This window comes from Phyllobates terribilis, unplaced genomic scaffold (genome assembly GCF_046119375.1).
Source record: "Phyllobates terribilis strain yellow unplaced genomic scaffold, ASM4611937v1 Scaffold_5__5_contigs__length_657084704, whole genome shotgun sequence".
Taxonomy (NCBI): Eukaryota; Metazoa; Chordata; class Amphibia; order Anura; family Dendrobatidae; genus Phyllobates; species Phyllobates terribilis.
Genome location: NW_027362765.1, coordinates 40,927,755 through 40,942,301, shown reverse-complemented (window position 1 = coordinate 40,942,301; position 14,547 = coordinate 40,927,755). Strand labels below are relative to the sequence as shown.

The following is a 14,547-nucleotide window of genomic DNA, read 5'->3' as shown; positions in this document are numbered from 1 at the left end:
GTATTTGACATTTGTCTTTACTTTAGTCCTTTTGGAGTGTGGTGCATTTTTGTATAAGTATATTTTGCCTACAACAACCATAATACCTGTAATACATGATACTTGTTTTTGTGGGATTTATTTGCTACTTCTCCTGTTTTTTTTGTTTTTTTTTAATATTCAATTTGAAATAAAGATGTTATATTTTAATAATTGAAGCAGATATACTTTGTTTTTGCTATTGGATTTGTAACTTGAAATTTATGTGGATTTTGTATCTACAAATGTTGTAAACATATACTTTTGATATTTATTTTACTAAAAAGTAATAATTGCCTTTATTCTTTACAGATGACTATACCAGGAGATCAGAGAAGGAACTGACATCTTCAGTTTCTAAAACTGATGAATCTGATATCACACAAGATACAATAGAAGTGTATGCTACAATTCCTGATATATCATCATTTTTTCACAGCAAAGATCTATCATCTGATCCTGGTAAACAGGTCCTATCTTCATCACAGACTAGTAATAAAAACAAATATCACAAAAGGGACAAAAGATATCAAAGTGCTCTGACAGCAAAGAAGACATTTTCATGTTCAGAGTATGGAAAAAGTGTTTCCCTCAATATGTCTTTTGTTACACATCAAAAAATTCCCACAAAGGAGAAAAGATTTTCATGTTCAGAGTGTGGGAAATATTTTAATCAGAAATCCGAGCTCGTCATACATGAGAGAGTTCACACAGGTGAGAAGCCATATTCCTGTTTAGAATGTGGAAGATATTTTTCTGCTAAATCAAATCTTGTTAAACACCAGAAAATTCACACAGGGGAGAAGCCATATTCATGTTCAGAATGTGAGAAATGTTTTGGAGATAAAACACATCTAGTTAGACATCAAAGAATTCATACAGGGGAAAAGCCATATACATGTTCAGAATGTGGAAAATGTTTTTCAGAAAAATCAAGTCTTGTTTCACATCATAAAACTCACACAAGGGAGAAGCAATTTTCCTGTTCAGAATGTGGGAATTGTTTTGCAAATAAATCATCTCTTGTTAAACACCAGACAATTCACACAGGGAAGAAGCCTTATTCATGTTCACAATGTGGGAAATATTTTAACCAGAAATCAGGTCTTGTTAAACATGAGAGAATTCACACAGGGGACAAGACTTTTTCATGTTCAGAATGTGGGAAATTTTTTGCATGTAAATCATATCTTGCTAAACATCAGAGAAGTCACACAGGGGAGAAGCCATTTTCATGTTCTGAATGTAGGAAATGTTTTACCGAGAAATCTTATCTTCTTAAACATGAGAGAATTCACACTGGAGAGAGACCATATTCATGTTCAGAATGTGGAAAGTGTTTTAGAGATAAATCAAATTTTATTGCACACCAGAGAATACATACAGAGGAGAAGCCATATTCGTGTTCAGAATGTGGTAAATGTTTTATCCAGAAGTCACAACTTGTCAGACACCAGAGAATTCACACTGGTGACAAACCTTTTTCATGTTCAGAATGTGGAAAATGTTTTGCAGACAAATCAAATCTTGTTACACATCAGGGAAGTCACACAGGGAATAAGCCATATTCATGTTCAGAATGTGGGAAATGTTTTACTCATAAATCATTTTTAGTTGTCCATCAGAGAACTCACACAGGGGAGAAGTCATTTTCATGTTCAGAATGTGGGAAATTCTTTAATCAGAAATCATTTTTAGTTCTACATCAAAAAATTCACACAGGGGAGAAACAGTTTTCATGTTCAGAATGTGGAAAATGTTTCACACAGAAAGTAAATCTTGTTGGACATCAGAGAAGCCACACAGGGGAAAAGCCATATTTGTGTTCAGAATGTGGGAAATGTTTCACCCACTATTCAGATCTTTTTAAACATGAAAAAACTCACAAACAGAAGAAGCCAATATAATACCTAGAAGGTGAGAAATGTTTTACTTGAAAATCATATTTTGTTGACCAAAATCAAAACAACTCAAATGGGGAGAAACCATATATTTTACTGATAAATAGTACAAGACAACACCTAATTGAGACAGTCAATGTAAAAAAAATGAGTAAACGAAAAAAAAAGAAAGCAATTTAGAAGTTACATTGGAATTAAGAATATATGCAGTCACTAATAGACATCTGTTATCCAAAACTCTAATAAAAAGTAATATTCTATACGCATTGAGTATTTCACTTTCATTTTATATTCCCTATATGGACAAAAGTATTGTGATGCTCCTTCTTTTCTTATAGTCTCTTAACCTCAGTTTTCCATTCTACTATTCCTTATCCCTCCCACATAAAACCCAACCAACCACCTGAAAAAAATGTAAAAAATATATATTTTCCTCCTCCTTCCTCACAACATTTTTGAACAAATGTCTTTAACTGATGTATGTTAGAATAATAATCATGTTCATTTTGGAAATCATTTGTTACATCTACGTTCCATCCCTTCTTTGTAGGATCATCTGGTGGGATCCTTTTTTTTTAATCTCTTTCCGTGATAAGTATAGTAGGTTTTTCGCCATCATTGGGAATGATTCCCTTCTCTGTACCCCATTGCACATATTAATTGGGCTACAGGGACTTAGATTTTAAAGACTTCCTCAATTGTCTCAATAACCTGACCCCATAAAATTATCACTGTAAACCATAACATGTAATAGGTGTCCCCCAACTTAATCTGACACTTAGGACACTCAGGGTCCCTTTGCTATCCATATCTGACAATACCTCTTGTGTGAAAATGTGTAACGCTATTGCTGGTGACCCTGCATTGTTCCCCTTCATGCAGGGACGCCAGCATACTCACTGCCCCAGCCACACGGCGTAGTCCTCCGGTGTGCTCATTGCTTCTTTCCTGTTCTGATTCCCGGCAGCATCACTAGGGTGCGCTACTCCCCTGCTCTTAACAGGGTAGCGCACGCATATAGCATAATGCATTTAGTGCAAGGGTTCACCTACAAGGTGGCTGCCAGCCAATAGCTGGGAGGCATCTTGTTTAAAACACAAGCCAAGCCAAGCAACACATTGAGTCATTAGGTAGTTTGGTGTTGTAAGGTCCCCTGGTCCTGGTGTGGACAGTGTTCTGAACCCGTATCTCTGTTCCTAGTGTGGCCAGTGTTCTGAACCCGAAATCCCTGGTGCTAGTGCAGCCAGTCATGGACCTAAAGCCCTTGGTCCTAGTGCGGTCAGTCTTTAACGTGTATTCTGTGTCTCTGGACTTCTGCAATCAGTCTCCGAACACTGAAGCCACATCGGCGACACCTGAACCCTGAAGCCACTCCAGTGGTGCCTGAATTAGTTCTGCCCCTCCGTGTCAGTAACCGTTCTGCCAGAGGATCCAGAACTTAGTAGTCTGAACGGAGTCCCAAGTTCATATCCATGTTTGCGTAAGAGAATCCAGAACTTAGTAGTTTGAACGGAGTTCCAAGTTCATATCCATGTTTGCGTACCTGACCCCTGGGGTCAGCAGCTGTGAAGTCTATATATAGTCTCTCCTCACATCCACTCGTAACGCGCCCCAGTGGATGTAAGTGTGGCCTATTATCCCGACCAGTAAAGGGGAACCTAAGCAGAAGGCAATATTGATATTAGAACTCAAACATACAGATTTATTGCAAGTTAACTATTGCCTCTGGTCTCACGTATGATAAAAAACGTTTTGTTTCCCAGCTCCCTATGCGTTTGACGGTTTCCGTGCTTAGACCGCACGCCGCCGCCTCTGTAGCGGCCCCTATCCTGAAGGAGTGAGGAGCAAAACTGAGCGGATCCAGTCCCACCCTTTTCAGACATTTTCTAAAAATGCTGGTGAATTTGTACCTTGATAGAAATGACCTATCCTCGTGACATAGTAGGGGATCACTTGGATTCCCCCCAAACCTCTTGAAACGCTCGAAGGTCTTTAAATGGCACATTTCTGACCCCTGCACCGCTCCCAACCATACTTTCTTCCTTCTTCCCAGCTGGTCCATTTTAGATTGCCTCAACCAAAATTCTGCTCCTTCCTTTGTTGCCAACGCGTCCCTTGCTAGTACCCCCCCACCTTCCTTCTTAGATGGGGCTACAACCTCGCTAACTCGTAGAGCCCCGAAAAAGGCCCAGGAGAAAGCTGGAAGGAAGAGCGTTATCTCATACTCTGAGCTGCAGATTTCTAGCAGTTCTTTCCCCAAGCGTTCCAGAAGTTTGAACGACACTGGGCGCCGACCATCCCTCTGCGCCCGCCTCCGACGAAACCCTTTTACCGCTTGTTTTACTAATTGATTCTTCATCAAGTCTCTAAGTCCCCCGCACTTAAAACCAAATCCCATGCCTGCGATTACCCGATTTACCTTGGCGACTGACCAACCCTCCCAAGCTCCTTCCCTGAACCATAGGAGCAGCACGACTACCTGATCGTCTTCGGACAAAGCATTACCTATACCCTATTTTCGACCCTCCCACAACCCCACAGGCTGTCTGATATGTCTTCCACGTGTTTAGGGATAAGGACGATTTAATTAAAGGTTGGACTGCACAAATGCCAATTTCCATAAGTGTTACGGGCACTCGAGCCCCTTCTCCTCCACTTCCGGGGCCATCGACTGAAAGCGGTCCCACTGAAAACAAGAGAGGGCGTCAGCGATCACATTTTTTCGCCTGGTATGTGTGAGGCCGTTATACAGGCATTTATCAATAAACATTCCAATACTAGTTGCCTTAAAACCCTTATTACTGGTGGGGAAGAGGCTGATAAATTATTAACTACCATTACTACCCCCATGTTATCGCAGCGGAATCAAATACATTTGCTGCGCAGTTGCTGGCCCCACAATGTTACCGCTACCGTGATTGGGAAAATTTCGTGCAACGCTATTTTTTTTACTAACTCTGTCTCCTTCCAATCATCGGGCCACTCCCCTGCACACCATTGGCCCCTGAAATACGCCCCAAACCCTGTGCTACCTGCCGCGTCCGTGAACAGTTCCAAATCGACATTGTCCATCATCTCCTCCATTATCAATGAACGCCCGTTATACCCTTCTAAGAATGTGGCCCACACTGTCAAGTCCTCTTTATGTTCTTTTGTCAGTCTGATGTAGTGATGCGGGGCCCTCCTCCATGCCGTCGCCCCTGCCAACCTAAGGGAGAAGATGCGTCCCATGAGTATCACCCTACATGCGAAGTTCAGCTTGCCTAATAATGATTGTGTCTCCCTCAACATCAACTTTTTAAGTCGCCTAGCCCTTGCCTCTTCAGCCCTTAGTGCCACCACCTTTTCCTATGGTAACCGAAGTTCCCACTTCTCGAAGTCGATGACAATCCCCAGGAAGCACATTTGCGCGGCCGGGCCTTCAGTTTTTCCAGGTGCTAAGGGGACCCTGAATAACTTCGCTACCCACTCCATGGTGTTTAATGTGGATTTACATCTCGGTGAGTCTTTTGGGCGAAAGCACAAAAAATCGTCGAGGTAATGAATAATTGGTGCCCCACCAGACACGTCTTTTATGACTCATTCAAGGATGGAGCTGAACTCTTCAAATAAGGAGCAGGAAATGGAACAACCCATGGGCAAGCAGCGATCTATATAGTATGTTCCTTCCCAAAAATAACCCAGTCGAACACTATCCGGGTGTACCGGCAGTAATCTGAACGCCCCTTCAATATCTGTCTTGGCCATCAGCGTACCCCTTCCTAATAATTTTACACACTTGACTGCTTCATCAAAGGAGGTATAGACCACTGAGCTTAGTTCAGCGGAGATGCCGTCGTTCACTGAACTACCTCTTGGATAAGAAAGATGGTGGATCAATCTAAATTTATTGGGTTCTTTTTTAGGAAGAACAACGAGTGGGGACACCACTACATTTTTTAATGGTAATTCCTTGAATGGTCCTGCCATTCTGCCTAACGACACCTCTTTTAACTTTTCCGTAACTACTGCCGGGTACTGGTAGGCTGATTTTAGGTTTCTATTGGTAACTGGGACCTCGACTGTGACGGAAGGAATCTGGAAGCCCACTTCAAAGCCTGCCTCCAGCAACTCCACTATTTCCTTGTCTAGGAACCTATTTAGGAAGGGAAGCATTTTTGCTAGTTTCATCAGCATCGCTCCTTTGGGAATTGCCGGGAGTGGCCCCCTCTCTTCCTTTTTTAAAACATTTATCAGCCCCGTGTGACGCCCCATTATAGAAGGAGCAGGTATGCCTCTACTTACAGTGGGCAGCGTATTTGCACTGGCTTTCATCGAACTGTCAGCATAATCCTGACCTCTGCCCGCCTGCATGCCCCCCTTGTCCTTTATCTCTTCCCTTGCTTCCGTGGTGGCCGGATGACCCGGCCCCGCCGGGGCCATTACCCTCAACCATAGCCCTATATCTTTTTGGCCCCATTTTATTGCTGGTTGAACTTCTTTTCTTTGACTAAATTGCTCGTCGTATCTCAGCCATGTTTGGCCCACGTACACTCTATAAGCCTCCCCAATAGCGTCTTGGTAGCAAAACAGGGCTGATCAGTTCTCCGGTGCCCTCTCGCCTATGACACTTGCTAGGATGGAGAAAGCCTGCAACCAATTCAAGGTTTGTGGGATTAATGGCCACCTCTGTTTTTTTTTTTTTCATCCTCTTTTTTTTTTATTATCGTTGTTCTTATTCGTGTCTAGATTAAATTTCTCTAACGGCAGAAGGGAAAATATTTTGACATACTGAAAAACAGGCATTCCTCACATGTATTTAAGCTATCAAACAGTCGCAAATCATGTTCACGGAGCAACGAAAACTTAATGCCCGAGCACGCTGAAGATAATAGGTGCTCGCCCGAGCATGCTCGTAAATCTCGAGCAACGAGCATGCTCGATCATCACTAGTAGTAACACTTCCATGGTTCAGCACCGGTATGAAAACACCAGGTGATGCTTATCTTAACCTCCTACAACCTGTATACATCCTCCTCAATGGACATCTCCCAAACAGCAACAGGCCATCTCCCCACTACAATTACAATGCATTCCAAATTATTATGCAAATGCTATTTTTCTCTGATTTTCCTAAATGGTTGATGCAAATTAGTCAGTATAATGTTCAAATCAACCGGTAGAGTTTAAATCAAATTTTATTGGACAAACCTCCGAATGATAACTTTTTTTTCTTTATGAAAAAACTCAATGTGCTGTTCCAAATTTGTACGCACAACCAACAGAGTTTCCAAACATTGTATACGTTGTAAAGAACTGAAAATGGCCATTTGTTGACTTTTCAGAATTAAGATACAAATTGCCTCTTCAGAGATGAAGAGAACTTGAACTCTATAGTGCCACCTATTGGAAGCAGCAATCCTACAAGTCACAATCAACCCTTTAACGAGTCATGAAATATGACTTAGGGTAATAGCCAAATCAGAATCTCAATTTGCAGACACACTGTTTTGGGCTGTTGGCCCTCATCAATGCAAAGTATGAGAACTGATTTGGCTAGATGAGAGGCTAGAGGAGCATTGCACTGCGAATAAGCCTCCTTACCTTGGCACCCACAGCCTGTCACTCTCCACAAGGAGAAACGTTGCCCCTTAGACAGCATTAAGATGTCACATTTACTAAAATCAAAATCCTTTTCAATCAAAAACATCTTAACAGGCCACGTTACATACTAACATAGGACCCCTTCTTTGATATCACCTTCACAATTCTTACATCTATTGAACTTGTGAGTTTTTGGATAGATTCTGCTTGATTTTCTTTGCAGGATGTCAGAATTGTCTACCAGAACGGATGTTTTGATGTGAGCTGCCTCCCACCCTCATAGATCTTTTGCTTGATGTCAGGGAAGGTTGGTGGCCACACTGAGTTTCTCTCCTTTTTATGCCTCTAGCAGCCAATGACTCAGAGGGTATTCTTTGCAGCATGAGATGGATCATTGTCATATATGAAGATGATTTTGCTACAGATGGCACGGTTCTTCTTTTTGTACTGTGGCACCCCAGGGGTCTGGTTTCCACAGTAACAGCAATGTTATGTCTGAGAGCAGGTGGGAGGTCTCTTGGTCAGGAATCCTATGCATGCCACACCTCCTGCCCAGTCCTGGGAGGGGAAGAACTTCCCCTATATAAACCTGGGGCTGAGGCAGGGTTAGAGAGTTCAGAGGGAGAGTTCAGCCAGGAGGGCTGACAGGGAGCTGTGGCTCCGGCTGGGCCCAGCTCCTGGGCCATGCCAGAAGTAGAGACAGAGAAGAGAAGCAGCTATGGGAAGAAACATCAGGAGCTCTGTGGGAGCAGTGTTACAAGGAGTCAGGGGCTGGCAGCTGCAGAAGCTCGCCCTGACTGAGAAGTTATCACCGGACCCGGAGTCCGAGGCTGTGGGGACTAACTCCTACCCAGCAGCAGAATCCGTCAGGCAGGGGATTTCAGGTCCTCTGGCCAAGAAACCCGAAGGCACGGTCACACGCATGGGACCAGCACCGCCGTCGTGGAGCGGAAGCTACTAGAAGGCCCCGAGTCACCGGCCATACGGGTGAGCACCACACGGTACACTCAGGGACGTGGGCTACTTACTCCCGCCTCTAGCAAGGTAGCCAGAAGAGTACAGTTAGTTTGGGAGGCCTACAACTCCGCCTGGCCAGGGGAGATCCCATCTGCTCAAGGACTGACCAGGCCCCAATCGCTAGCCAGTACTCCGGGAGGGTCTATCTTTGTCACCAGTAAAGACCCTGAACTACACCGTACCGTCTCCGAGTGGTTCCTGCTACCCCCATCATCCACATCTGCTGCCCTGAGGCCATACCCCTCCCGTTGGGGGTTATACCATCTACGCTGCACCATCCATCCACCGGCCTTAGCGGACTGTCCTGCAGCGGCAGCTCCATAGCTGCATTCAACGGGTGGCGTAGTCGTACAACATCTACCGCTGATTCAGCGCCACTTAGTCTGACTCCCTGGGCACGGACCGGGTCACCGCCACGAGACTACTACCCTCAACAGATCCGGCTCCGGGTAAGCTCCCGCGTGCGCAACGCTGCGCGACACAGGCCCAGGGGTGCGTCAGTACTATGGAAGAAAGTGGTCAGTCAGAAACTATATACTTTGCCGAGTTCATTTTCATACCTTCAGGGACTGTAAAGGGGCCTACCAGCTCCCTCCCATGATTCTGGCCCAAAACATTCTGCCACTTCTTGCCAGTGTCACAGCCTTCTTGGGATATGATGGCCATCTACTAACCATTCAATACTCCATCCATCTGGACCATCCAGGGTTGCACGGCACTCTTCAGTAAAGAAGATTGTTTGAAAATTACTCTTCATGTATGTCTGGGCTCACTGCAACTGTTTCTGCTTGTGAGAAATTGTTTAGGGGTGGCTGAATAGTAAGTTTATGCACAACTGTAAGCCTCTGGAGGATCCTACACCTTCAGGTTCAAGGGACTTCAGGGGCACCAGAAGCTTCAAATAACTGTTGGCTGCTTTATAATGGTATTTTAGTTTTCTTAATCTGATGAATTTGTCTGCCAGAAACCTTCCTCATTATGCCTTTATCTGCACGAACCTGTCTGTGCTCTGTATCAGCCACAAATCTTTTCACAGTATGCTGATCATGCTAAAGTTTTCATGTAATAACTTTTCATACCTTGTCCCAGCCATTATACTATTTGATGCTTTTTGGCAGCAGAGAGCTCCTTTTTCTTTCCCATTTGAAACCTGTGGCTGCTTAATAAGTAGTTTTCCTCTAATTGGGCCTCACGTGGCAAACTAACTATCACCGGTGTTTGAGATTGATTTCAGGGATCCAAAGACCCTGAGACACAAACTATCCCTACAGTTTATGTGAAAAACAAAAAATTACATCTTAAATCCAATTTGCATAATAATTTGGAACGAGGTGTAGTTAGAATTTTCATTTGCTCCTTCAAGAGGGTAACATACACAATGCTTGGTGCATACACATAATACACAGCTCTGATCCATACACAACATGCACCACTCTGCTCCATGCACCACTCTGCTCCATGCACCACTCTGCTCCATGCACCACTCTGCTCCATGCACCACTCTGCTCCATGCACAACATACACAGCTTTGCTTCGCACACAACACACACAGTTCCGCTCCGTACACAACACACACAGCTCCGCTCCGTACACAACACACACAGCTCCGCTCCGTACACAACACACACAGTTCCGCTCCGTACACAACACACACAGCTGCGCTCCGTACACAACACGCACAGCTCCGCTCCGTACACAACACACACAGCTCCGCTCCGTACACAACACACACAGTTCCGCTCCGTACACAACACACACAGCTCCGCTCCGTACACAACACACACAGCTCCGCTCCGTACACAACACACACAGCTCCGCTCCGTACACAACACACACAGCTCCGCTCCGTACACAACACACAGTTCCGCTCCGTACACAACACACACAGCTGCGCTCCGTACACAACACACACAGCTCCGCTCCGTACACAACACACACAGTTCCGCTCCGTACACAACACACACAGCTCCGCTCCGTACACAACACACACAGCTCCGCTCCGTACACAACACACACAGTTCCGCTCCGTACACAACACACACAGTTCCGCTCCGTACACAACACGCACAGTTCCGCTCCGTACACAACACGCACAGTTCCGCTCCGTACACAACACACACAGTTCCGCTCCGTACACAACACACACAGCTCCGCTCCGTACACAACACACACAGTTCCGCTCCGTACACAACACACACAGTTCCGCTCCGTACACAACACACACAGCTGCGCTCCGTACACAACACGCACAGCTCCGCTCCGTACACAACATACACAAACAACTCATCATCGTACACAACATGCACAGCTCCGTATACATCATACACAGCTCGCTCTACTACAGGCACACTTTTATGGAATTCCTTGACTCCTCCCTTCCATGTGACTGATCACATGACTGTGACCTCATCATAGGTCCTGTGCGCACAGAGCAGCCATATATGTGGTGGCGGCTCTGCAGGTGGAGGTATGTGGAGATCCCCCATTACTGGGCGCAGGGGGCATTAACCCCCTCAGTGCTGAGGCTATTGTGACCTCTGCCTCCTCCCCTCCTGTGACCTCATCACAGGACCTGTGCGCACAGAACAGCCATATATGTGGTGGCGGCTCTGCAGGTGGAGGTATGTGGAGATCCCCATTACTGGGCGCAGGGGGCATTAACCCTTTTGGAGTTTTGCCTCACTGCATTTTAAGATCCTTCATTACTAGTTCATACAAAAGTAGAGACTACAACATCTACACTTTCTATCTCCTCACATGTTTCTCTTAATATCTCCAGTAATTGTATTTATTACATGGGATCTTTATGATGTTACATCGTCATCTTCTTCCCATTCAGGTCCCTACAATATCGGATCCTCCCACTGGAGATCTTCTGTATAAGAGAATTTTCCTGACCCGTCAAGGATGGAAGGGAACAGAGACAAGATGGCAGAGAGGATATTACACCTCACCCTAGAGATCCTCTTCCGGCTTACTGGAGAGGTGAGAGATTCTGATGACGTCACATTACATCATTCTTATCTATGGGAACAGATGGACAGAACTGGAGAGGTGAGGACTCTGGAAATGTCTGTAGTGAGATTTATTAATGTGTCTCTCCATAACCAGGATTACACAGTAGTGAAGAAGACCTCTAGTGAGCGCTGTCAGGCCCCTGTGTCTGAGGGATGGGGAAGACCCCTGAGCCCAATCACGGGGCCTCCACCTCACCCCCTGATACATGAGGACATCAATGACCAGAAGATCCTAGAACTCACCTACAAGATGATTGAGCTGCTGACTGGAGAGGTGACACTACTGGGAATGTTGGGACATTATACAGTAATGCTATGAAGGGATTTGGGGGATGACGGTATCATTGTATGTGTCAGGTTCCTATAAGGTGTCTGGATGTCGCTGTCTATTTCTCCATGGAGGAATGGGAGTATTTAGAAGGACACAAAGATCTGTACAAGGACGTCATGATGGAGGGTCCCCAGCCCCTCACATCACCAGGTACTAGACAGGACTAAATACACACAGCCTATAATTATCTGTATGTAAAGAATGAATTCAGTCCCTGTATGTGTTTCCTCCAGTTCTATCCAGTAAGAGGACAACATTAGAGAGATGTCCCAGTCCTCTTCATCAAGACTGTACAGAAGAAAATCCCAATGTTCTTCAGGATCATCAGGTAGATGGAGGGAAGGTGTCATGAGATCTCCCCTATGATGTGTAGACGGCTGTGAAGGTCTTGTGCTCAGTCTTGTTTTATCCACCAGTATTATAAGTTTTATACTTGTGTAATGAGAACGGTGGAGATGGCAGGATTAGAGCTGATCATAGATGGAACTTCTCATCTGTCTGTGACTTTTACAATAATTCTTTCAGGGTAAAGATTTGACCCATATTAATACTTCAGAGACATCTGTGATGGGTGTTGAGTGGTGTAAAGAGGAAATACCTACATATGACTACCCAGGTGAGTAGTAACCACTAAATGCAAAGAAGTCACAGATTCCTCGCAGTCACCGGCTGGTACCATTCTGTGATGATTATTTACTGTTTGTATCTCTGTTAGTTTTTTAGTTGTATGTTTTATTTTCTTCAACCAAATATGGATGGAATTGTTTTATTGCTCTAGGTGATAACTCAGGCTGTGCAATTATAATATGGACATGATGTATACATCCCATAGGAGTAGATTGTAGTGAATATTCATGGTTTTTAATAGCGGTAACACTGACTGCAGAGTGGCAGCAGGAGCCACGCTGCGGGTACAGTGTGCGCGCTATTAAAGAGAATGAATGGTCACTGCTCCCCACGCACACAGTCCCGACGTGCAGAACAGTGACTATTCCGGCACAGCATCTCACAGTGTGAGGGCGCATGGCAGTTACGCCATGCGCGGCTCACACAGTGACATCCCTGTCGGCAGCAGAGCAGGACGCAGCGCTGGAGGAGAGAGGAGGTGAGCATAATTGTTTATTTTTTGTGTGCAGCGTGATGGGGATCAGAGGGTGCCAAGCATACCAGGAAGAGAGATGAGGGGGCCATATATATCAGGAAGAGGGATGAGGGGTGCCATACATACCAGGAAGAGGGATATGAGGGGTGCCATACATTCCAGGAAGAGTGATGAGAGGTGCCATACATACCAGGAAGAGGGATGAGGGATGCCATACATATCAGAAAGAGGGATGAAGGGTGCCATACAGACATTGCCACCTGGGACCCCACTCCACCAACGCCTCGGCCCCCCAGGTAAGTTGATTATAACACGCATCGGTTTATAAAAAAACATTTTTCCTATTCTCCTCCCCAAAATTTGGGGTACGTCTTATAATCCGGAAAATAAGGTATGTTTCCCATCTTGAGCCCATCCTGGTATTTATGTCTCCTGTCCTGAGCCCATCCTGGTATATATGTCCCCCATCCAGATATACACACGTGGTCAAAATTGTTGGTACCCCTCATTTAATGAAAGAAAAACCCAAAATGGTCACAGAAATAACTTGAATCTGACAAAAGTAATAATAAATTAAAAATCTATGAAAATGAACAAATGAAGGTCAGACATTGCTTTTCAACCCTGCTTCCACAGAATTTTTAAAAAAAATTAAACTCATGAAATAGTCCTGGACAGAAATGATGGTACTCTTAACTTAATATTTTGTTGAACAACCTTTTGAGGCAATCACTGCAATCAAACGATTCCTGTAACTGTCAAGACTTCTGCACCTCTCGACAGGTATTTTGGCCCACTCCTCATGAGCAAACTGCTCCAGTTGTCTCGTGTTTGAAGGTTGCCTTTTCCAGACGGCAGGTTTCAGCTCTTTCCAAAGATGCTCAATAGGATTTATGTCAGGGCTCATAGAAGGCCGCTTCAGAATAGTCCAATGTTTTCCTCTTAGCCATTCTTGGGTGTTTTTAGATGTGTGTTTTGGGTCATTATCCTTTTGCAAGACCCATGACCTGCGACTGAGACCAAGCTTTCTGACACTGGGCAGCACATTTCTCTCTAGAATCCCTGGATAGTCTTGAGATTTCATTGTACCCTGCACAGATTCAAGACACCCTGTGCCAGATGCAGCAAAGCAGCCCCAGAACATAACAGAGCCTCCTCCATGTTTCACAGTAGGGACAGTGTTCTTTTCTTGATATGCTTCATTTTTCCGTCTGTGAACATAGAGCTGATGTGCCTTGCCAAAAACTTCCATTTTTGTCTCATCTGTCCATAGGACATTCTCCCTGAAGCTTTGTGGCTTGTCAACATGTAGTTTGGCAGATTCCAGTCTGGCTTTCTTATGATTTTTTTTAACAATGGTGTTCTCCTTGGTCATCTCCCATGAAGTCCACTTTGGATCAAACAGCGACGGATGGTGCGATCTGACGTTGATGTTCCTTGAGCTTGAAGTTCACCTTTAATCTCTTTAGAAGTTATCCTGGCCTCTTTTGTTACCATTCGTATTGTCCGTCTCTTTGATTTGTCATCAATTTTCTTCCTGCGGCCACGTCCAGGGAGGTTGGCTACAGTCCCATGGAT

The 14,547-nt window shown here is 44.7% G+C and overlaps 2 protein-coding genes across 4 annotated transcripts in view; both read left to right on the top strand.

The window, feature by feature from the left end:
• LOC141270688 (uncharacterized) overlaps positions 1 to 14,547 on the top strand; it is an 88,334-nt gene that overhangs the window by 60,581 nt on the left and 13,206 nt on the right. Inside the window, exons 10-11 of one of the 2 annotated variants that reach the window (XM_073680786.1) lie at positions 331 to 1,864; positions 9,699 to 9,712. In XM_073680786.1, the coding sequence (XP_073536887.1) occupies positions 331 to 1,864; positions 9,699 to 9,712 (1,548 nt within the window). Of the gene's footprint in view, positions 1 to 330; positions 1,891 to 9,698; positions 9,713 to 14,547 lie in introns of both variants that reach the window. The other variant, XM_073680787.1, reaches the window with a different exon arrangement.
• Positions 10,907 to 14,547, top strand: part of LOC141270620 (uncharacterized) — a 70,869-nt gene continuing 67,228 nt past the window's right edge. For both annotated transcript variants that reach the window (XM_073680691.1, XM_073680689.1), the window contains exon 1: positions 10,907 to 11,140. The gene's annotated coding sequence lies outside the window, so the exon portion shown is untranslated. The remainder of the gene's footprint in view (positions 11,141 to 14,547) is intronic.